At 37.7% G+C, this 23,179-nt stretch overlaps 4 protein-coding genes across 4 annotated transcripts; all 4 read right to left on the bottom strand.

The window, feature by feature from the left end:
• Positions 1-6,003: 6,003 nt before the first annotated feature.
• LOC109146652 (putative late blight resistance protein homolog R1A-3) lies at positions 6,004-7,517 on the bottom strand. Its single transcript, XM_019294305.1, has 2 exons — positions 6,131-7,517; positions 6,004-6,014 (listed from the first exon to the last, which is right to left on the bottom strand). Exons 1-2 carry the CDS (start codon positions 7,515-7,517, stop codon positions 6,004-6,006), a joined length of 1,398 nt encoding a protein of 465 aa, XP_019149850.1.
• A 317-nt stretch (positions 7,518-7,834) lies between these two features.
• Positions 7,835-8,998, bottom strand: LOC109146651 (putative late blight resistance protein homolog R1B-16). Its single transcript, XM_019294304.1, has one exon. It carries the CDS (start codon positions 8,996-8,998, stop codon positions 7,835-7,837), a length of 1,164 nt encoding a protein of 387 aa, XP_019149849.1.
• Positions 8,999-11,599: 2,601 nt separating this feature from the next.
• Positions 11,600-22,797, bottom strand: LOC109146750 (putative late blight resistance protein homolog R1C-3). The gene is made up of 5 exons (XM_019294393.1): positions 22,177-22,797; positions 17,134-17,194; positions 16,019-16,085; positions 12,141-15,053; positions 11,600-12,011 (listed from the first exon to the last, which is right to left on the bottom strand). The coding sequence occupies exons 4-5, from the start codon at positions 15,004-15,006 to the stop codon at positions 12,001-12,003; spliced, it is 2,877 nt and encodes a 958-aa protein (XP_019149938.1). The 5' UTR covers positions 15,007-15,053; positions 16,019-16,085; positions 17,134-17,194; positions 22,177-22,797; the 3' UTR covers positions 11,600-12,000.
• On the bottom strand, positions 22,061-23,134 carry LOC109146650 (putative late blight resistance protein homolog R1A-3). The gene is made up of 2 exons (XM_019294303.1): positions 22,177-23,134; positions 22,061-22,077 (listed from the first exon to the last, which is right to left on the bottom strand). Exons 1-2 carry the CDS (start codon positions 23,132-23,134, stop codon positions 22,061-22,063), a joined length of 975 nt encoding a protein of 324 aa, XP_019149848.1.
• Positions 23,135-23,179: the final 45 nt, after the last annotated feature.

The following is a 23,179-nucleotide window of genomic DNA, read 5'->3' as shown; positions in this document are numbered from 1 at the left end:
GTTCTTGACTAAAACTTTATGACATTACTAATTACCATAATAATGACTGTAAATGCAAACGATTGCAACAATCGCCAAACATCTCAATATATCATCTAATCATGGCAATTAGTCACAAAGTATAGCAATTCATCTTTATTACAAATAATATATCAATACATGATTACAATAGGCATTTAACCATTCACATTAAGTTAATTACCATTAATATTATCATTTAAAATATCACTCAATAATGATGGGATCCATACTTTATTGACCCAAGATAGGTCCCAAAAAGTTTGTTCAAAATAGGTTTAAAAGTCCCAAGTGAAATTAGGACTAAAAAATGCTCAAAATTAAATGAGAAACCAAACAAGCTTTCTAAATAGGCTATAAAATCCAAAATTAGCCTAAGGATCCAAAAATGAATACAATTTAATATAAAGACTATGAGTTAATAATATGCTATATCCAATCTTAATATGTTTTTCTTTTTTTTTTTTTGAATGCTACTAGCTCTATTACATTGTAGTATTTTGAAACACAAAGAGCTAATAACGCCTCCACTAAGGCTCGAACATACAACCTTCCAAATGAAAGTCCAGCCCGAATACCATTAGACCACATAGTCCTGGTTCTTAATATGTTTTTCTAAATGTACTATTATAACAAAATAATTTATGAATATACAAAGCATGCTTGGATTTTGCATATTAACATAATATTAACTCATAAATCCTAAAAAAAATTACAATAATTCAAACAATTTAACATGCACCTCAATATTAAATTAAAATTCAAGTAGCAAATTTATTACTTAATATTTGCTCAAAAATTGAATAATAATTTAATTGTGATAAGAATTACTATACTTGTACCAATAATGACAATAATTCAATCACAAATAATGCCATAAATAATCTTAATTTGAAAATTTTTAATGCCAAAATTAAAGACTAAAGGGCATCATCAATATTTCAAAACAACCAATTACCATACATCATCCATTTACCATTTGCCAAAATAATATACAATATTAATTAAGATAATATAAATATGGTAATATTTAACCAAATAATTACCATTTACCAAAATTAATATATAAATATAATAATTATTAAATAAGGCAAAAATGGAAAATGTATGGTAATTGCATATTAAATGGGAAGATGCGTACCAGCGGCTCGTCTTCTTCCAACGAAACGCAGGAAAAGCAGCGAAGAAGCAGGGAAGGAGCATCCTTCTCCATCCTCGGAAGACGCCGCCAGAAGGAGAAAACCTTCGCCGACCTCAATAGCAGCGCAGATGGAGCAGCGATCGGAGCCAGCGCCACTGAAGGAGAAAGGCATAGTAGCGACAGTCGCCGGGAAGCTACCCCGCCCCCGCCGTGCCACCATGCTACGCGTCGCCGCCTGTCGCCTGAAGCGGAAGACGAAGCATGACGTCACCAGGAACTCAGCCTTGTCGCCGCCGTCTCTTCGTCGCAACGCCACCCACCGCCGTCAACAGGGGTAGCCGGCGAGCCAACGACAACCGGAGTCCAAACACCGGAAAACAGCGTTGAGATGACGCTTAGATCGAACAGCAGTGCAGCGGCGAGAACAACTTGCGTCAATGCCTTATGTGTCTGTTCTCCTCCATCCGCTTTACCGCCGCCCAAACGGTGCCGAGGCCGCACTTTACATCGTCTCCCCGCGCCGTCCATCTCTGCCACCATTGTTTCCAGAAACATAGGAGATGGTGGCGACCATGCCTAATGTAACCTCAACGCCGCAGCTTACCGTTCCGGCGAACCTCCAATCGCAGAACTCGGAAAACAAAACGACAACGGGCAGTGAAAAAAGAAAAACAAAATATACACCAATAGTAAAAAATCCAGGTATATTCATCATATTCAAAATAAATATACATCAAAATATTTTTGCTCCAAAATATGCATAGTAATATACTTTAATAGCCAAAATCACTTTCAAAAAGCATAAATTATGTATATGCATAGTGATTTACAAAAGTAATATATGAATATACACTGGAAATTGCTACCATTACATTGGCAACAAAATTTGTATAGCATATATATTTTATACAAAATATATTCATGCAATTTTGACGAACTAGGCAGAGATTATACAAGGCTCTGATACCAAATGTTAGATACACACACAATTTGAACACATGTGATGACCTAACCTCATAGCGGAAGCATAATGATCAAGCAAAACTTCAGCCATAGTTGATACTTTGTTGCAAAATATTGTTGCTTCAAGAACTTCAATGATCATAGTTTTGTTGTCTACCATTAATCTCCTGTATGAACTAGATTGTGTAGTTGTAAAGCTGCAACAAGAGCAATGGGAGGACCATGCTTAAATAGCCTACATGCCATCATTATAGGCTAAGTAACGGAAACCGTTACTTCAGTTTCAAACCACAACATAATGGCCATAATTGGCCTATTAAACTTGCACCACTTAATAGTGTAATTATAATGAAAATGTTACAAGTAATGGTTTGATCAGTGGGAGTGATCATGTGGAAAGATCATTAAAGATGTCCTACTTCAAGATTGCTCCACTTCAAGGATAAGACACCTTGTCTTGTTATTATAAAATCAATAGTTCAAATTGTTGTACTACAAGTTGTGCAACATATTTCTGAAAATGTTGTAACAACATTAATAGTTTTTATTATTATAATAATAATAATAATAATAATAATAATAATGGCATTAAGTTTTGGTGAATTATCACGAGTTAGATTTTCTTTAGCATTTATTGGAGTCTTTAGTCTCATCAAATTGATCCTGGGCCATTATGTTTTTAAAATGCTCAAAATTCAATGTTGAGAGACATAAAACAAAGACTCATGATGTTGGTTCATATATAGATGAGTCTTGAGGACTTTTGATTATGATGATACAATATTTTGTTGTTTCATAAAGTTACATTAATAAGTCCTCGTTATTGCTCTCTGACATGAAAGTTGAGCTTTCCTTTTTTGTTTTGAAGATTATTTATAAGGTGTATGTTTAAAGTTCCGTTTGTGGGCTTAGACTCAAGAATTTGTTATCTAAGTCGTTGGAATATAGACTACTCAATTACTGTCGTTTGCTAAGATTAATGAGAGTGGGAGTGACAGACGTGTCGACTCTGAAAACTTAGCTCTTAGCGATAGTATTAAAGATAATGAGTTAGTCATACAACATATTAACATTATGCTAATAGTTGTGGATCCCTATTTAAGGCATGCTTATAAAAAATTTGGGATCATACATGATACATGGAACTTATTATGTGACTATATTGTACGTACATTTATGTTGTCACTTCTATGTAATTTGGATGGTTTCTCCTATGGTTATGCGCATATTTATTTGAGAAACATCCATAAGGTTGGATCGAGAATAAACGTAGGGTTTATTCATAAAGATCCTGAATTGGGAATCAAAATGCATGTGATGCATAGATGGTATTACTCACACTTTAATTTAGATGACATACCACTATGATTCATGTTTTTGATCTTCGGTAAAGGTTGTGCCAATACTTGCACCAAATGAAAAATTGTAACATTTTCCATTAATGTTGTACAAATAAGTGGTGTAAGTTTATTAGGCCAAATTTAGTCATTGCGGCAATAATTAGTTTTTGATAACTAATTACAAGAAAGAATGAACATAAGGTTTATTCATTAAGTTTTATACTACATAAGGTACTTAGAGAAGAAGTTACATTGTAATCATAAGTAAATACTACTCTGATTAAGAGGAACTATCTCTATGGTTCATATTTTTGCTTCTTTGAGTTAATACTTGCACCAAGTGGGAGAATGTAACATTTTCCATTTGGTCACAATTAAGTGGTGCAAGTTAATAAGCCATTTATGGCCATTATGTTGTGGTTTGAAACGGAAGTAACGGTTTCCGTTGCTTAACCTACAATGATGGCACGTAGGTTATATATATATATATATATATATATGTATGTATGTATGGTTCTCCCACTGCTCTTGTGATTTTTGGTACTTCACCATCTAGTTAAACAGGAGACCTTAAGTGGTAGACAAAACACCAAAGTTCCTTACAATTTTTGAAGCAATGTTGTAGAGATGACATCTATGGCTGGAGGTGTACGATCTTATTGGCTTTCGCTATGAGGTTAGATCATTACATGTATTATACTTGTATATATTTTTTTGAAAACATACTTGTATATATTTATTCTAACACATCTTTCAATTCTTTATTAACTTTATAAAGATGTACATCGTTGTGAACATGTTGTTGCCCCGGTGTCTACCTACCCACCACAAATCATCATTCAACATGACACAAATTTCAGAGATCATAGCAATGAAATTTTCAGTGCATTCAGAAATGAGATTAATAATTTCACCATCCCTCGCCATAATCACCATTACCTTGGCTTTAAATTTGTCTTCCTTTTCTTTTAAATTTTACAATCCCTTTTAAAATGCGGACCACTACACGCCCAATAGGAAACATATGTGTTTTTCCCTTTGGCTTTTTTTTTTTTTTTTTTTAAAAAAAAAATTTATAAAATTTGGTGACTTTACCTGCTTTCCTTTTCCTTTATTGTTTCCCCTTGATTTGCCTTGTTTCCACTAGATTTGCCTTCACCAACATATATAGTTGATAACAGAACCTGGAGTCATGGAGCCTTTGGCACTACATGCACTTTTACTTTTTTGTAGTCGAATTCAATTCCTTCCTCAACTCAAAGGTCAATGCCCAACTGTTCCATGATAAGCTCTTCCTTATTATGCTTTAAGGAATGTTGAACCTTCTTCCATAAATGTGAAAACTTGTCAATGATACAATCAATGGCAATGGATTCATCCATATTCATATTGTGTTGTTTGATCTGCCCAAGAATCCGGGCATTCTCTTGGAATTGTTCCATGATAGGACGATTGTCCACCATCTTGTAATTGTTGAAATCAGTTACCAGGAACTAGCTTATTACTTGAAGTATCTTCAGATATGTACTTTGTCTCAAGTACATCCCAAAGGTCCTTTGAATACTCCTCATGCTTATAAACATCAAAGAGAGTGTCAGACATACCGTTTAGGATGTGACCACAACAGATGAAATCATCGTTCTCCCATTTGATCCTCCAGCGAGTTGCGTCAAGAGTTTCATTCTCTTGTTCCTTCGGCTTCGGGATACTGAGAACGTATGCATGCCACGTTGAGAATAGCTGGGAGGAAATTCATATTCTTTTGCCATCTTCGGAAACCTACGCCTTCAAACTGATCAAGTTTTTGAAAGTTGGTAGCTAAATCTCATAAAGTGAACTCATGATCCTCAAAATGGAACCAAATATTTAACACTTATAGATTCATAGAAATAGTGTATCTAAGTGAGGGTGATGAGGATTGAGATTATTAGGCGTGTAAACACGTTCCTATAAGTTTTAAATCTCCCTTAACTAAGTAATGATGTTAAAGACTTAAACTTATGAGATAAAAGCTAGAAGATGTTACAAAATTCTCAAGTATATTGTTTTGGATCAGGGTCCACTCCTAATGCAAGGTGGACCCACGGTATTACAATTGCATACTCAAATCAGTCAAATGGGTTTAAGGTATGAATCATGTATGATATATTTTGCTTGGTCTCTTCAAACTTCTGAACATTAATAAGGACCTGCATTGGGGATTCTTAACTTCTGAATACAACACTTAATAATTGAATTTACACAATAATGTTTACTGCATGTGACCTTGATCACTTATTCCATGGATCCTTAATTAAAAACACAGAACATGAAAGTTTCAAAATGACACAAACAGAAACATTAATCCTTAAATTAAAACACAGAACATGAATGTCTCAAATGACACAAACAGATTACTTGCAAAAGTTTAAAGTCACAAAGTTCCAAACCATAAGTGGAAGTTTCATGTCTTTCCTTGATGCAGAATATCATCTGTAGCAGATTGACTGTGCTCATCAATTTGAAGAGAAACCATTCAAGAAATCCAGTATTCAGAGCCTGTTATAAGTACCCTGACAAAAATAAAGAAGAAAGAAATTACAGCAACCATCATTTGGGTGAAAGGGGATGTGCTATGGAAAAGAGAAGAGATGAGCATAGATAATGGAGAAGTATCTATTTTACTTACAGTTTCCTAGTTCCAGATCAGAATTGAGTACGCGAACATTTAGGTTCTCGTTTCCCAGTGCCTCCATGCCTTCCTGAATTTTCTTGACTGAGCGAGCGACAGAGCTGTTGCATTGATCAATTTCAATTACTTGTAGAGTAGTAATATCTTCGAAATCAGATGGCACCTCTTCAAGATGCCTGCATTTTGCCACAACCAGTCGCTCAAGTTTGGGAAAAGATTCAGCAGTGGCATTCCATCTCACAATCCTGGATTCGCATATTCTCAAGAACTTGAGTTTGCGGAAGTTCCCTTCCTCAACATCCCATTGCTCACCATCAAATGCTGAGAACAGTTCAAGAAACTCAAGACGGGGAAGCTTGGCAATTACTGAAATGCCATCCCATGGCAGGCGAAACTTGTGGAGTGTCAATTCCTTGAGACTTGGTGGAAAGTCAAATGCGGAATGGATTGGTGCATTCAGATGGTCACTGGCGTAACATGCTTCCAGAGATTCAAGCTGATCAAGAAATCCCAACTTAGGGAATCTACAGCAATTCCTATACCATGAATTTGAAAATCTGCATCTAAGTTTTTGGAGATGAGGAAGCTTCCTCAACAGATGCTCATCCATGCGTGAGCTGAATAGGATCGGGACGGAAAAGGTTTGGAGATTTAAAGGCTTTGGGGGTATACGGAAAAAATTTCTACTATTGAGGCACCAATGACAATAGTGATCTATATGCAAATGTCTCAAACCCTCTAAATTCCAAATCATGAATGGTAAATGCAAATCCATACTTGATTTCACCTTGAATGTTTCTAGATGGTGAAGATGCTTTAGAGATGGCTGTCGAACTGAACCCCACCCTATTAGACAAACAGCAAGGTACCTTAAACAAAGGAGAAACTCCACCATGGACAAAAATGATTTGCCCACAAATACGGACTCCAAGTCCAGTACTCTCACAAGTTTGAATGTGCTAGCTACCCATAAACCAGAGGAAAGATCCACATGGCATCCAAAGAGGGAATTTGTGCCAAGGTTAGGATTATGTGATGAAAAGCACAAAAGCGTGCCAAGACTAGGATTAAGTGACATAGCTGAATCAGGAGAAAGATATTTATCATTCCTTTTAAGCAAACAAAACCGATCATAAGTAGTAGAAGTCAATTCCGAATGTGGACTGGATTGTTCACTGTCTGTTTGCATCAAGAATTTATCTTTCTTGGCTTTTGTCAGACAAAAGCTACCTACCAGATCATGAATACGGCATGTTCTGACACTGCCATTGTATCCCCTGGTGGAAACCATTATTAGGTTACTACCAATTAGGTGATTCAGGTAGTCCTCTGCTTCATCCTCCGGCACCTTCTTTTCTATTTGTTTCACAAACCCTTCAGCCATCCACAGCTGTACCAATTTGGAGACTGGAATTTCTTGGTCCTCTGGGAACGCCCCAAAGTAGAGAAGGCATGGCTTTAAATGCTCAGGTAAATGCTTGTAACTCAATGCTATTACATCCATGCTCCGAGATTCATCTCCCCTGATATGTGAGCTTAAACTTTGAAGAAATTCATTCCACGAGAAGTATTTTTCTTCAATCTTTTTTTGTAGAATACCAGCTACCAAAACAACCACCAAAGGTACTCCACCACATCTTTCTGCTATCTGTCTCCCAAATTCCTTTAACTCTGGATGGCTAACATTCTCTTTAGATAGCTTTAACTGCAGTAAATCTTGGCTCTCTTTAGTAGTGAAAAAACGAAGAGAATAGGGATCAGCACCAGACCTGCAGTAAATCTTGGCTCTCTACTTGTTAAGATGATTCTGCTTCCTTCTGCGCCCAAGGGAAAAGCTCTACTTAACTCATCCCATGCTTCTTTTCTCCAAACATCATCCAAGACAATGAGGTATCTTTGTCCTAGCAGTTTCTTGCGTAGCTTCTCAGCTATGTTGTCATCCCAGCTTTTACTGTCTTTGCATTTCTTATTTAGGCTTATGAGCAACGTTTCAACTATATCATTTAAGCTTTTGAATAATGTTTCCAGCATTTCTTTCCAACTGTCATTCTCTTGGCACTTTTCATTTATGTTTTTGAACAACACCCCAGCAGCTAGATCCTGTAGGCTTTTGAACAACTTCCGAACTTCATCATCTGTTCTCCTAATGTCTTTTTTGTCTACAATTTTGCTTTGGCTTATCGCACTTGTTATTTCTTCCCACATCTTAATGTCTTTGTGCCTTTCCACTCGGAATTTGGGAGACATTTCAGTGGCATCATCTCTGACATTATTGTCTTCAAAATTCACAATTAAGCTTTCATACAACGGCTTAGCAATATCATCCCAATTCTTGGTGTTTTCACACTTCTCCATTATGCTTACGTGCAGTGTACTAGATATCTTTTTCCAGCTGTTATCATCTTCGCTTATTTTTATTAAACTTTCATACAACACTTCAGTCGTATCATCCCTAATCTTGTGGCCTTTACACTTCCCCCGTAGGGCCCTGCGTAGTGCTTCAGAAGTATCAACCCAGCTTTGCTCATCTTTGCACTTTTTCATTAAAATTTCAAGCACCACTTCATCTGTATCATCCTCACTCATATCGTCTGCAACTTGACTAAAAATTTCATGGAATACACGGTTCTTGTCATATTCATGAGAGACACAGCACCATGCCCGAAAATGAAACCAATCAATAACAGGTTTATGGCAAAACACCTTTCTGGCCAGAGTTGTCTTGCCGAGCCCAGCCATACCAGTAATTGATACAACATCTAGCTCTTTTGGTTCTCTAATCAGCAGGCCTGTTATGTTTTCAGTTTCATCCTCAAATCCCACCACAATTTCATCAAAACCAGGAGACGTTGGGATGTCAGGCATTGTCCCAGTGAGTTTAAAACCCTTTCTTTAAATGAGCTTAGTTTCTCCTGTTACATCATGTATGATATTTGGCTATGATAAGAAGTATGAACATTTAACCTTAAAAAGCATATGGCATACCTAACTATTACTCCTTGAAACAAAAACCCAGAAAAAAAAACATAAAAAACAATGAACAATACTGATTGTTGAAAGGAAAATGACTATTTACAGAACTTCTGCACAATGCAACTTCACAACTTTTAAATTTTCACTGAGCACTTAATGTGTATCTTGTACTATCCAGAGTAATATAAATTTAATCCAAAGTGGATAAAATAATGCCTATTTTCTGCTATCTAATCACATCTTGCAACTTTTTGCTCTAATGCATCAATGTGGATGAAGAGTAGTTATAAACAGGAAACAAACAGTACAATATTGTGTGGAACATCTAATGCAAAAATGAGTAATTTTATGTTCTAGTGGGGACAATAGTCGAAGGAAATCCAAACAGACAGCAGATAATAGTTGTTGAAAGCTTTCAATCACTCATGGGTTGCCAATTAATTTAAAGAATCATGAGACTTATCACACTCGATTCCAATGAGTATAAATTCTGATGGCAAGTTATGAGTCCAAGTAGCATTTTCTTAATTCACCAATTATCATGGGAGCAAATGATCTTTAAGGGTGGGATTTGAATATTATTTTATCATGATTTGTATGCACTTTAAATTTGGTTCAGATATATGCATAATTCTTTGAACCTAACAGACTTCGTATAAGCATTTTACTGTCAAAATCCTTGAGAAAAGAAAAGATTAAAGGAAATTCTAGAGCATGGCTTTGCCAGAATCTCTTCTGTATAAAAGTCAAGAAAGGTTCACTCACATTAAACACGCATTGTTGTCTGTTACTACAAGATCAACGATATTTCAACTAACAAATGTAGTTTCATTTCTAAAGTTGGAGGTGTTTTTGCTTACTACTTTCAAAGCTAAGAATAGAAATGAAAATTGATTAAGGATTTTTAACCTCTAAGGATAAGAGTGGAAAAAGGAAGGGAAAAGGTTTATCATTTCCATAATTCCAATCCTTTTCCTCGACTCTTCATTATTATTATGGGAGTTTCTTCAATATGTAAATTATTCAACCTTGTAGAAGCAGATGCAAACACTAATAATTCATTGATTGGAGACTAACAGATTTGAAAGAAAAACTTTGTGCAGCAGTTTGGAGACTAAAGGGCTCACCTCAATCCCACAGCGGGCAGCCCCTCCTAGCTCCAAATTTGATAGCTAGCTTGCCTGTTGATGCTGGTTTATAACTGCAAATTAAGACAAGGTCAAGACATCCATTGCGGTTGCTATATATATATATATATATATATATATATATATATATAGAGAGAGAGAGAGAGCTTACATTTTCTTGAGAGTTTAGACAGAGAGAGAGAGAGGGAAAGCATATGCAGAACAAAGGTGAGTGCTTGGCTCTTTCAAGTTTCAAATATATGGAAATATGTAACAGATCACATGACACATGTGCCACCCTTTGGGGAACTATTTATTTACATAGTTTATTTCATAACTAACAAGGTTTTGTCCGGATGTGGAGCTGCTTCAGGTGCCAGCTGGAAACCAAGAGTTGACTATGATGAACTGCATCTAAGTTAGATACTATATTATGTTTGAGTGATCTAATTAAAGATTGTAAGTCTGTAATGAGATATACTTTACAATATATATATATATATATATATATATATATATATATATATATATATATATATATAATCCAAACAGAACTGTTAGAATATAAATAATATGATAGTATGATATATTAAAATAGAACTATCTGTATTAACGTTTTATTCAAATTGAAATATCTTGCAATTAGAGTTTGTATGAGTTATTACATAATGTACACAGGACAATTAGAATAAAAATAGCATTTCCTGTGAGAATCCTTAATAAATACAAACACAAAACTCTAAAATGACACAAATACAACATTAAAAACCAGAAATGGAAGTTTCACTGTCAATTTGAACAGAAACCTTAATAAAATGACGCAGAACATCATCAGTAGTAGAAAAACTGTGCTTATCAATTTGAACAGAAACCATTCAAGAAATCCACCTTTCACTGTCAATTACGAATGCACTGACAAAAATAAAGAATGAGAGGTGTTGAGGTTTATTCACTCCACCCTAAAATATCCGGGTTTAATCTGCATTTTTGCTTAGCCAAATAAGTGAGTTTTGTGTTGATAATCAAAGTTTTGACTAAATACACAAGAATATTCACAAGTTCAATTCTTGTCATCAATCATCAAACTTATGGAATATTTCTAAGAAAAGCATTTTGTCTTCATAATTTTCTTTTTCTGATTAATATAAAGTAATACTACAAGGTTGGAACCACTTAATGTGATTGCCATATAAAGGAGAGGGTACATTTAATGCACCCCTCTAAAGGGAGAAGTCATCCTAGGCTGTTTTGCATCGCTTGACAGATAATTTAATATTTTATTTAGATTTAGAAAGATGAATGAATGAAGAACAAGGTTACAAGGATTAGTATCAAATTATATATGAATGCTTGCATAAACATGTAATTCAACTTAAATGAATAATTTTCATATTCATCTATGTTCCATCTTTAACAATGAATACACACTAAAACCCCAATAAACAGAAAGTTTGATAGTAATGAGCACTAATTATGTGATCACATCCCTACTCAAATGTGGGAGTGCATAGGAGCAGTCTATTTACACATAATGTTTTCTGGGAACTTGATCACTTATTCCATTGATCCTTAAAAACACAGAACATAAATGTCTGAAATGACACAAACACAAACATTATAATACTTGAAAGATTTGAAGTCACTGAAGCACAAAGTACCAAACCAGAAGTGGAAGTTTTCCTTAACGCAGAATATCATCTGTAACAGACTGACTGTGCTCATCAATTTGAAGAGAAACCACTGAAGAAATCCAGTTTTCAGAGCCTGTTACAAGTACCCTGACAAAAATAAAGAAGAAAGAAATTACAGCAAGCCAGCAACCATCATTTGGGTGAAAGGGGATGTGCTATGGAAAAGAGAAGAGAAGAGATGAGCATAGATAATGGAGAAGTATCTATTTTACTTACACTTTCCTAGTTCCAGATCAGAATTCAGTACGCGAACATTTAGGTTCTCGTTTCCCAGTGCCTCCATGTCTTCCTGAATTTTCTTGACTGAGCGAGCGACAGAGCTGTTGCATTGATCAATTTCAATTACTTGTAGAGTAGTAATATCTTCGAAATCAGATGGCACCTCTTCAAGATGCCTGCATTTTGCCACAACCAGTCGCTCAAGTTTGGGAAAAGATTCAGCAGTGGCATTCCATCTCACAATCCTGGATTCGCATATTCTCAAGAACTTGAGTTCGCAAAAGTACCCTTCCTCAACATCCCATTGCTCATCATCAAATGCTGAGAACAGTTCAAGAGACTCAAGACAGGGCAGCTTGGCAATTACTGAAATCCTATCCCATGGCAGGCGAAACTTGTGGAGTGTCAATTCCTTGAGACTTGGTGGAAAGTCGAATGCAGAGCGAATTGGTGCGTTCAGATTGTCACTGGCGTAACATGCTTCCAGAGATTCAAGTTGATCAAGAAATCCCAACTCAGGGAATCTATAGCAATTCCTATACCATGACGTTGAAAATCTGCATCTAAGTTTTTTGAGATGAGGAAGCTTCCTCAACAGTTGCTCATCCATGGGTGAGGTGAATAGGACCGGGACGGAAAGGGTTTGGAGATTTAAAGGGTTTGTGGGTATACGAAAAGAATTTCTCATGTTGACGCACCAAGGACAATAGTGATCTATATGCAAATGTCTCAAACCCTCTAAATTCCAAATCATGAATGGTAAATGCATACCCACACTTGATTTCACCTTGAAAGTTTCTAGGTGGTGAAGACGCTCTAGAGATGGCGGTGAAACTGAATCCCAACCTTTTAGACAAACAGCAAGGTACCTTAAACAAAGGAGAAACTCCACCATGGACAAAAATGATTTGCCTACAATTATGGACTCCAAGTCCAGTACTTTCACAAGTTTGAATGTGCTAGCTACCCATGAACCAGTGGAAGGATCCACATCGGATGCAAATATGGAAAATGTGCCAAGGTTATGTGATGAAAAGCACAAAAGCGTGCCAAGACTAGGATTGAGTGACAGAGCTGAATCAGGAGAAAGATCTTTATCATTCCTTTTATGCAAACAAAACCGATCATAAGTAGAAGTCAATTCAGAATGTGGACTGGTTTGTTCACTGTCTGATTGCATCAAGAATTTATCTTTCATGGCTTTTTTAAGACAAAAGCTACCTACCAGATCATGAATACGACATGTTTTGACACTGCCATTGTATCCCCTGGTGGAAACCATTATTAGGTTACTACCAATTAGATGATTCAGGTAGTCCTCTGCTTCATCCTCCAATACCTTCTTTTCTATTTGTTTCACAAACCCTTCAGCCATCCACAGCTGTATCAATTTGGAGACTGGAATTTCATAGTCCTCTGGGAATGCCCCAAAGTAAAGAAGGCATGGCTTTAAATGCTCAGGTAAATGCTTGTAACTCAATGCTATTACATCCATGCTCCGAGATTCATCTCCCCTGATATGTGAGCTTAAACTTTGAAGAAATTCATTCCACGAGAAGTATTTTTCTTCAATCTTTTTTTGTAGAATACCAGCTACCAAAACAACCACCAAAGGTACTCCACCACATCTTTCTGCTATCTGTCTCCCAAATTCCTTTAACTCTGGAGGGCCAACATTCTCTTTAGATAGCTTTAAATGCAGTAAATCTTGGCTCTCTTCAGTAGTGAAAAAACGAAGAGAATGGGGATCAGCACCAGACCTGGCATATTTTCCAACATCATATTCTCTACTTGTTAAGATGATTCTACTTCCTCCTGTGCCCGAGGGAAAAGCTCTACTTAACTCATCCCATGCTTCTTTTCTCCAAACATCATCCAAGACAATGAGGTATCTTTGTCCTAGCAGTTTCTTGCGTAGCTTCTCAGCTATGTTGTCATCCCAGCTTTTACTGTCTTTGCATTTCTTATTTAGGCTTATGAGCAACGTTTCAACTATATCATTTAAGCTTTTGAATAATGTTTCCAGCATTTCTTTCCAACTGTCATTCTCTTGGCACTTTTCATTTATGTTTTTGAACAACACCCCAGCAGCTAGATCCTGTAGGCTTTTGAACAACTTCCGAACTTCATCATCTGTTCTCCTAATGTCTTTTTTGTCTACAATTTTGCTTTGGCTTATCGCACTTGTTATTTCTTCCCACATCTTAATGTCTTTGTGCCTTTCCACTCGGAATTTGGGAGACATTTCAGTGGCATCATCTCTGACATTATTGTCTTCAAAATTCACAATTAAGCTTTCATACAACGGCTTAGCAATATCATCCCAATTCTTGGTGTTTTCGCACTTCTCCATTATGCTTTCGTGCAGTGTACTAGATATCTTTTTCCAGCTGTTATCATCTTCGCTCATTTTTATTAAACTTTCATACAACACTTCAGTCGTATCATTCCTAATCTTGTGGCCTTTACACTTCCCCTGTAGGGCCATGCGTAGTGCTTCAGCAGTATCAGCCCAGCTTTGCTCATCTTTGCACATTTTCATTAAAATTTCAAGCACCACTTCATCTGTATCATCCTCACTCACATCATCTGCAACTTGACTAAAAATTTCATGGAATACACGGTTCTTGTCATATTCTTGAGAGACACAGCACCATGCCCGAAAATGAAACCAATCAATAACAGGTTTATGGCAAAACACCTTTCTGGCCAGAGTTGTCTTGCCAAGCCCAGCCATACCAGTAATCGATACAACATCTAGCTCTTTTGGTCCTCTAATCAGCAGGCCTGTTATGTTTTCAGTTTCATCCTCAAATCCCACCACAATTTCATCAAAACCGGGAGACGTTGGGATGTCAGGCATTGTCCCAGTGAGTTCAAAACCCTTTCTTTTAATGAGCTTAGTTTCTCCTATTACATCATGTATGATATCAGGTTATGATAAAAAGAATGAACATTTAACCTCAAAAAGTATATGGCATACCTAACTAATACTTCTTAAAACAAGAAAACCAATGAACTATACTGATTGTTGAAAGGAAAATGACTATTTAAACAACTTCTGCACAACGTGACTTCACAACTTTTTAATTTTCACTGAGCACTTAATGTGTATCTTGTATCATCCAGAGCAATATAGAATTTAAACCAAAGTGGATAAAATAATGCCTCTTTTCTGCTATCTAATCACATCTTGCAAGTTATGTGTCCAAGTAGCATTTTCTTAATTCACCAATTATCATGGGAGCAAATGATCTTTAAGGGTGGGATTTGAGTATGCACCATAAATTTGGTTGAGATATATAAATAATTATTTAAAGCTAACAGACTTCGTATAAGCATTTTACTGTCAAAATCCTCAAGAAAAGAAGAGATTAAAGGAAATTCTAGAGCTTGCCAAAATCTCTTCTCTATAAAAGTCAAGAAAGAGTTGCTAACATTAAACACGCATTGTTTTCTGTTACTACAAGTTTAATTTCTAAAGTTGGAGGTGTTTTGTTTACTACTTTCAAAGCTAAGAATAGAAATGAAAATTGATTTTGGATTTTTAACCTCTAAGGTTAAGAGTGGAAAAAGGAAGGGAAAAGGTTTATCATTTCCATAATTCCTTCCCTTTTCCTCAACTCTTCATTATTATTATGGGGAGTTTCTTCAATGTTTTTTCCTAAAAATGTGAAAAATAAGGGCATTTTTATCACATTTCACTCTTTTCTTTCTTTTTCCAATCTAATTGACATCACCATTGTATTTGACAATATTTAAATTATTCAACCTTGTAGACGCAGATGAAAACACTAATTCATTGATTGGAACAACAAGCATAACAGATTTGAAAGAAAAACTATGTCCAGAAGTTTGGAGACTAAAGGGCTCACCTCAATCCCACGGCGGGCAGCCCCTCCTACTTTGATAGCTAGCTTGCATGTTGATGCTGGTTTATTACTGCAAATTAAGACAAGGTAAAGACATCCATTGGGCTTGATATATATACACGCACACACACATATAGAGAGAGAGAAAGAGAGACTATTTATATATGCAGAACAAAGGAGACTGCTTGGCTCTTTCAAATAGATGGGTTACTTGTTCAAAGAAAATAAAAGAAAGAACCAATAAAACAAAGCTGGTGGCTATTAATATATGGAAATATGTAAAATATCACATATGCCACCCTTTGGGAAACTATTTATTTATTACATAGTTTATTTCATAACTAACAAGGATTTGTCTGGAGTGTGGACCTACTTCAGGTGCCAGCTGGAAACCAAGAGTTGACTATAATGAATTGGATCTGACCAATTCAGAAATACTATATTATGAGTTTGAGTATTTTAATGACTGTAAGTCTGTAATGGGATATACTTTATAAATAAATAAATTGTTATATATATATATATATATATATATATATATATATATATATATATATATATATGTGTGTGTGTGTGTGTGTGTGTGTGTGTGTGTGTGTGTGTGTGTGTGTGTGTGTGTGTGATCCAAACAGAAATCATAAACTCAAATTCCACTGTTAGAATATAAATAAAATTATATGATATATTAAAATAGAACTATCTGTATTAAAGTTTTAGTTAAAATTGAAATATCTTGCAATCAGAGTTTGTCTGAGTTATTACATAATGTACACAGTAGAATTGGAATAAAAATAGCATTTCCAGTGAGCCTGATCACTGAATCCTTAATAAACACAAATACAAAAGTCTCAAATGACACAAACACAAGTACACAACATTAATATTATCACCTTGGAAAGGTCCAAAGTTAAGAACCACAAATGGAGGTTTCACTGTCTTTCCGTGATGCAGAACATCATCAGTAGTAGACACAAATGGAGGTTTCACTGTCTCAAATGACACAAACTGGGCATATCAGCAGGCCAGGCCCATCCAGGTGAAAAAGAAGTGTAAAAAAATAAACATAGAGAAGAGATGCAGATCAATGATGGTGAAGTGGCATTGATGTATATTATCACCTTGAATGCAGAATGGATTTGGTGAATTAAAGTCGCCACTTTTACATTTAGAAGTTGTACCCTATCAAAAATAACAAGTAAATAATCTCCATTAATCATGTGAATAGGTAAAAGAGAAGTAATGTTGAAGTGTTCAATTGACTTATGTTATAGAATATTCTGTGATATTGAGAATCCTATATATTAGGAAATCAAGAAATTAGAGTTTGAGGTATATGGAAACTTCCATATCAGTTGTCCTCTAGCCCTGCATTTATAGAGAGCTGAAATCCTCCCTAAAAGTGTGAGAGAAAGTGAGAGAGAGCTGCTCAAGAGGTATAGCACTCTAAACCTAATTACATGGTATCGGAGCCCCTTCAATAAATTTTTTTTCCGGCGGTCTCCTGTCGTCACCGCCCACTCAGAAAGGTCCGCCGGCATCCGGCGACCACATCTGCAGCGTTTCCCGGTGTTCTGCCCTGCGCGTGGGCCTCACGCGCCACCACCACCGCCGCCTCCTCCGTCACGCGCCGGCGCGTGCGGCTGCTCCGGTGACTGGAAACTTCTCCGGTCAGGTCTACCAGGGTCGCCTAAGTCCTGCCGTCTCAGTTCCGGACTTAGTTTGGACCATTGCCACTTCGGTTCTAAGGTTAGGTTGTTTCGTACCCCTTAGGCTCACTTTTTGGCGTAGTTTCTGATCTGCTTGGGCTCAAGTTTTGGTGGGTATGGCTGATAATAAATCTGTTGTTGTCACTGATATTGTTCCTGTGACTTCTAAGATCACGGACTGTAAGCTTAATGACTCTAATTACTTGGAATGGACTCAAGTCATTACTCTTTATCTCACTAGTTTGGATAAGACAGATCACCTAACATCATCTTTGGCTGACCAAGAGCCTACTTGGGTGCGGGATGATGCACGTTTATTTCTGCAGATTCGTAATTCTATTGATGAGAGTATTGTTGGTTTCATTAGTCATTGTGGTTCTGTTAAGGAATTGATGGAGTATTTGGATTATTTGTACTCTGGGAAAGGGAATATTACTCGTATTTATGATGTTTGCAAGTCTTTTTATCGTGCTGAGAAACGAGATTTATCTCTTATGGCATACTTTATGGAATTTAAGAAAACATATGAGGCGCTTAATAAGCTTATGCCTTTCACTACTGACATTAAAACACAGCAACAACAACGTGAACAACTGGCTGTTATGAGTTTTTTGGCAGGTCTCCCTTCTGAGTTTGATACAGCTAGGTCTGCCATTCTGAGTACCTCAGACGTCCCTACTCTGGCTGCTGTATTCCCACGTTTGATTCGTTCGGAGCAATTGCAACCGAGTCTTTCCGGTGTAACCATCCCACCAAGCAGTGCTCTCGTTGGCCGCCATCCTCGTAGTGGGAACTCCCAGGGGCAATCATCCAATCCGCCTCATAGTGGGAATAGTAGAAATTCTCAGGGGTACAGTTCTGGTGGTATTGTATGTCATTATTGCCATAAGCCTGGGCATATAAAAAGGGATTGTAGGAAGTGGTTGAGGGAGCGGGGAAATTCTGCTGCTAATATTGCATATACACCTGAGGCATCTTCCAAAACGGTCATGGTCTCTGCGGATGAGTTTGCCAAGTTCTCTCAGTACCAAGAATCCTTGAAACATTCATCCTCTTCGGTCACTGCTATTGCTGACTCAGGTAATACAACCACATGCCTTCTCTCATCCTCATCCAAATGGGTTATAGATTCGGGTGCTACAGATCATATGACAGGTAACTCTAGTTTATTTTCCACGCTCTCTTCCCATCCACATAGTTCCCCTGTCACCTTAGCGGATGGATCCTCCTCTCGTGTACTTGGGTCTGGGTCCATTACGCCAATCCCCACGCTTCCTTTGTCATCTGTCTTGCACCTACCTAATTTTTCGTTCAATTTAATTTCAGTCAGCCGTCTTACTCGTGTTTTGAATTGCTCCGTTACGTTTTTCCCTGATCATTGTGTGTTTCAGGATCTTATGACGAAGAGGGTTATTGGTAAGGGGCGCGAGTCTGGAGGTCTCTACGTTCTTGACACAGCGAGGCCGGAGTCTGTTGCGTGTTCTGGTGCTGTCACTCCAGTTGAAGCACATTGTCGTTTGGGGCATCCTTCCCTTCCCTTGTTGAAGAAATTGTGTCCGCAGTTTTCTAGTTTGTCTTTTTTACATTGTGAGTCGTGTGAGTTTTCTAAGCACCATCGTGTGCATTTGAGTCCTAGAGTTCACAAACGAGCGTCTGCTCCTTTTGAGTTAGTACATTCTGATGTTTGGGGTCCATGTTCTGTGACATCTAAACTCGGTTATAAGTATTTTGTTACTTTTGTTGATGATTTTTCCCGCATGACATGGTTATACCTACTGCAGTCTCGTTCTCAATTGTTTGATGTGTTTTGTGGGTTCTGTTCTGAAATTGAAACTCAATTTGGTATTCCTGTCAAAATTTTACGTAGTGACAATGCTAGAGAATATTTTTCACATCCTTTTGCCTCTTATATGCGTGGGAAAGGTATGATACATCAGTCCTCTTGTGTTGACACACCTTCCCAAAACGGGGTGGCTGAGCGGAAAAATCGGCATCTGCTTGAAACTGCGAGGGCCTTGATGTTTCAGAGGGGGGTTCCCAAGCAGTTCTGGGCTGATGCTGTTTCCACAGCCTGTTTCTTGATCAACCGTATGCCCTCTGCGGTTTTGGATGGGAAAATACCTTGTCATACTCTGTATCCTTCGAAACCTTTGTTTCATATTGACCCACGGATATTTGGTTGCGTGTGTTTTGTTCGGGATGTCCGTCCCAATGTCTCCAAGTTAGATCCAAAGTCTTTGAAGTGTGTATTTCTTGGTTATTCTCGTGTGCAAAAGGGTTACAAATGTTACTCTCCTGAGCTTGGTAGGTACCTTGTTTCCATTGATGTCACCTTTCATGAGGATGTTCCTTTCTTTCCTGCATCTCCTGATGTTCTCCGTGAGGGGGAGAGAGATGATATCTTGATGTATACGGTCATGTCCTCTGTTCCTATCTCTGTTCCTACTCCTCCTGTCTTACAGGTGTATTCTCGTAGACCTCGGCCTACTGCACCTGTTCCGGCACCACCTCCTGCTTCCCTTCCGGATCCAGTACCAGCTCAATGCCCTGAAACCACCTCTGTGTCATTTGATCCAGTCTTGGATGATGATCTTCCGATTGCTCAACGGAAAGGTAAACGTAGTTGTACTTATCCTATTTCCTCTTTTGCGAAATATGATCGGCTGTCATCTGCCTCGTGTTCTTTTATTGCTTCCCTTGATTCTATTCTAATCCCTAAAACTGTTACGGAAGCCTTATCCCATCCTGGGTGGCGTAATGCCATGATTGAAGAGATGACTGCTTTGGATCACAATGGTACTTGGGAGTTGGTCACTAAGCCTGCAAATAAGAAGCCTATTGGTTGTAAATGGGTGTTTACCGTCAAAGTTAATTCTGATGGGTCTGTGGCTCGTTTGAAAGCCCGCCTTGTGGCTAAGGGATATGCCCAAACTTATGGGGTTGATTATTCTGACACTTTTTCTCCTGTGGCTAAGCTTACTTCTGTCAGATTACTCATTTCAATGGCTGCCATCAATGATTGGCCTTTACATCAGCTTGATATCAAGAATGCTTTTCTGCATGGGGATCTTCTTGAAGAGGTATATATGGAGCAACCTCCTGGGTTTGTTGCTCAGGGGGAGTCTGGAAAGGTATGCCGACTTCGGCGATCGTTGTATGGGTTGAAACAAAGCCCACGTGCATGGTTTGGAAAATTTAGTCAAGCTGTTGAGAGCTTTGGGATGGTGAAAGGGAAATCGGATCACTCCATGTTTTACAAGTGGTCCAAAACAGGTATCATCTGGTTGGTAGTCTACGTAGATGACATTGTCATTACAGGGAGTGACACCGAAGGGATTTCATCTCTCAAGTCATTTCTTCATAGTCAATTTCAAACTAAAGATTTGGGACCACTGAAGTACTTCCTGGGTATTGAAGTTATGAGAAACAAAACAGGTATATTACTATCTCAACGGAAGTATGTACTTGACTTACTCTCTGAAACAGGAAAATTAGGTACTAAACCATGTAATACTCCCATGACACCGAACTTGCAATTGTCAAAGGAGGGGGAGTTGTTTGAAGATCCTGAGAGGTATAGAAGACTAGTTGGGAAGCTAAACTACTTGACAGTAACTCGTCCAGATATTGCATACCCAGTTAGTGTTTTGAGTCAGTACATGGCATCCCCAACTATTGATCACTGGGCAGCTGTAGAGCACATTTTGAGTTACTTAAAGGGAGCCCCAGGACATGGAATCTTGTATAAGAATCATGGTCACACTAGGATTGAGTGTTTTACTGATGCTGATTGGGCAGGGTCCAAAGAGGATCGTAGATCAACAACTGGATATTGTGTGTTCTTTGGAGGTAATCTGGTTTCCTGGAAGAGCAAGAAGCAGAATGTAGTCTCTCGTTCGAGTGCAGAGTCTGAATATAGAGCGATGGCACAATCAACGAGTGAAGTGATGTGGATACACAACCTTTTGTATGAGTCTGGTTTCAAAGCTCCAATTCCTGCAAAGCTATGGTGTGATAACCAAGCTGCTCTTCATATTGCATCAAACCCGGTGTTCCATGAACGAACTAAGCACATAGAGATTGACTGTCATTTTGTACGTGAAAAGATACAACAAGGGTTAATCTCCACAGGATTTGTGAAGACAGGAGAACAACTCGGGGACTTATTCACGAAGGCCCTTACTGGAACCCGAGTCAGTTATTTGTGTAACAAGTTGGGCATGATTAATATCTTTGCTCCAACTTGAGGGGGAGTGTTATAGAATATTCTGTGATATTGAGAATCCTATATATTAGGAAATCAAGAAATTAGAGTTTGAGGTATATGGAAACTTCCATATCAGTTGTCCTCTAGCCCTGCATTTATAGAGAGCTGAAATCCTCCCTAAAAGTGTGAGAGAAAGTGAGAGAGAGCTGCTCAAGAGGTATAGCACTCTAAACCTAATTACAACTTACATTTTTTTGGTTCAGAATCAGAATTCCAAACACGGACACTGAGCTGTTCATTTCCCATTTCCTTTTGCTCTTCCTGAATTTCCCTGACTGAACTGGCTAAAGGGCAGTTGCACCGGTTCACTTCTATTACATTTAGTGTATAAATTTCTCCGAAGCTCAAAGGTACCCCTTCAAGGTACCTGCAGTCCACCAAAACTAGTTGCTCAAGCCTAGGAAAGGAATCAGCAGTGGCCTTCCATCGTGCAATCCTGATGTTGCGTAATTTCAAGAATTTGAGTTCCAAGAATTTGTGATCTCCCACATTCCATTCTTCTCCCTCAAATGCTTGGTGTAGTTCAAGAGCCTCAAGTTTGGGTAGGTCTGCAATTGTTGAAATATTACTCCATGCCAAGCGAAAATAGCTTAGTGTCAATTGCTTGAGACTTGAAGGAAGTTTAAACATATGCCGACATGGCCCTGAGCAAAGTTCGTTATAGTAGGATGCCTCGAGAAATTCCAGGTGGTGAAGAAAGTGCAATTCAGGCAATTGTTGGTGGTAAGATTCTGAAAACCTGCAGCTCAGCTTCCGGAGATTGGGAAGCCTCATCAATGTATCCTTTTCTCTTATATGATTGGTGAGAACTGATGTGGTAAAACTTTGTAGATTTTCATACTTTTCGTTCAATTGAATTTGAGCTGATTCCTCTCGGCATAAAGAGCAGTAGTGATCTATATGCAAATGCCTCAGATTTCCCGCATTCCAGAAAATATATGGTAAATGCAAATCACTATTTGACTTCACCTTGAAAGTTTCAAGATGGCCAAGACCCCCTAGTGATGGTAAGATGTAACCTTGACCTTTAAGGTGGATGGCCAGGTACCTTAAGTGAACAAGGTAGTGCATCCTGTCCAAAAATGATTCTCCCACAACAATACACTCCAAGTCCAACACTCTGAGAAGCTTCAATTTGTAAGTCATCCATGAACCGTCATGGATGGTACGAAGGAATCTAGAGATTGAATA

Source organism: Ipomoea nil, unplaced genomic scaffold (genome assembly GCF_001879475.1).
Source record: "Ipomoea nil cultivar Tokyo-kokei standard unplaced genomic scaffold, Asagao_1.1 scaffold1936, whole genome shotgun sequence".
NCBI lineage: Eukaryota > Viridiplantae > Streptophyta > Magnoliopsida > Solanales > Convolvulaceae > Ipomoea > Ipomoea nil.
The sequence above is the reverse complement of the archived record's forward strand: the minus strand, read 5'-3'. Positions and strand labels throughout refer to the sequence as shown.

Excerpts from the sequence above, each read along its gene's own strand:
- LOC109146652 (XM_019294305.1), bottom strand. The coding sequence starts at position 7,517 with ATGGCTGAAGGGTTTGTGAAACAAATAGAAAAGAAGGTGCCGGAGGAT.
- LOC109146651 (XM_019294304.1), bottom strand. The coding sequence starts at position 8,998 with ATGCCTGACATCCCAACGTCTCCTGGTTTTGATGAAATTGTGGTGGGA.
- LOC109146750 (XM_019294393.1), bottom strand. The coding sequence starts at position 15,006 with ATGCCTGACATCCCAACGTCTCCCGGTTTTGATGAAATTGTGGTGGGA.
- LOC109146650 (XM_019294303.1), bottom strand. The coding sequence starts at position 23,134 with ATGACTTACAAATTGAAGCTTCTCAGAGTGTTGGACTTGGAGTGTATT.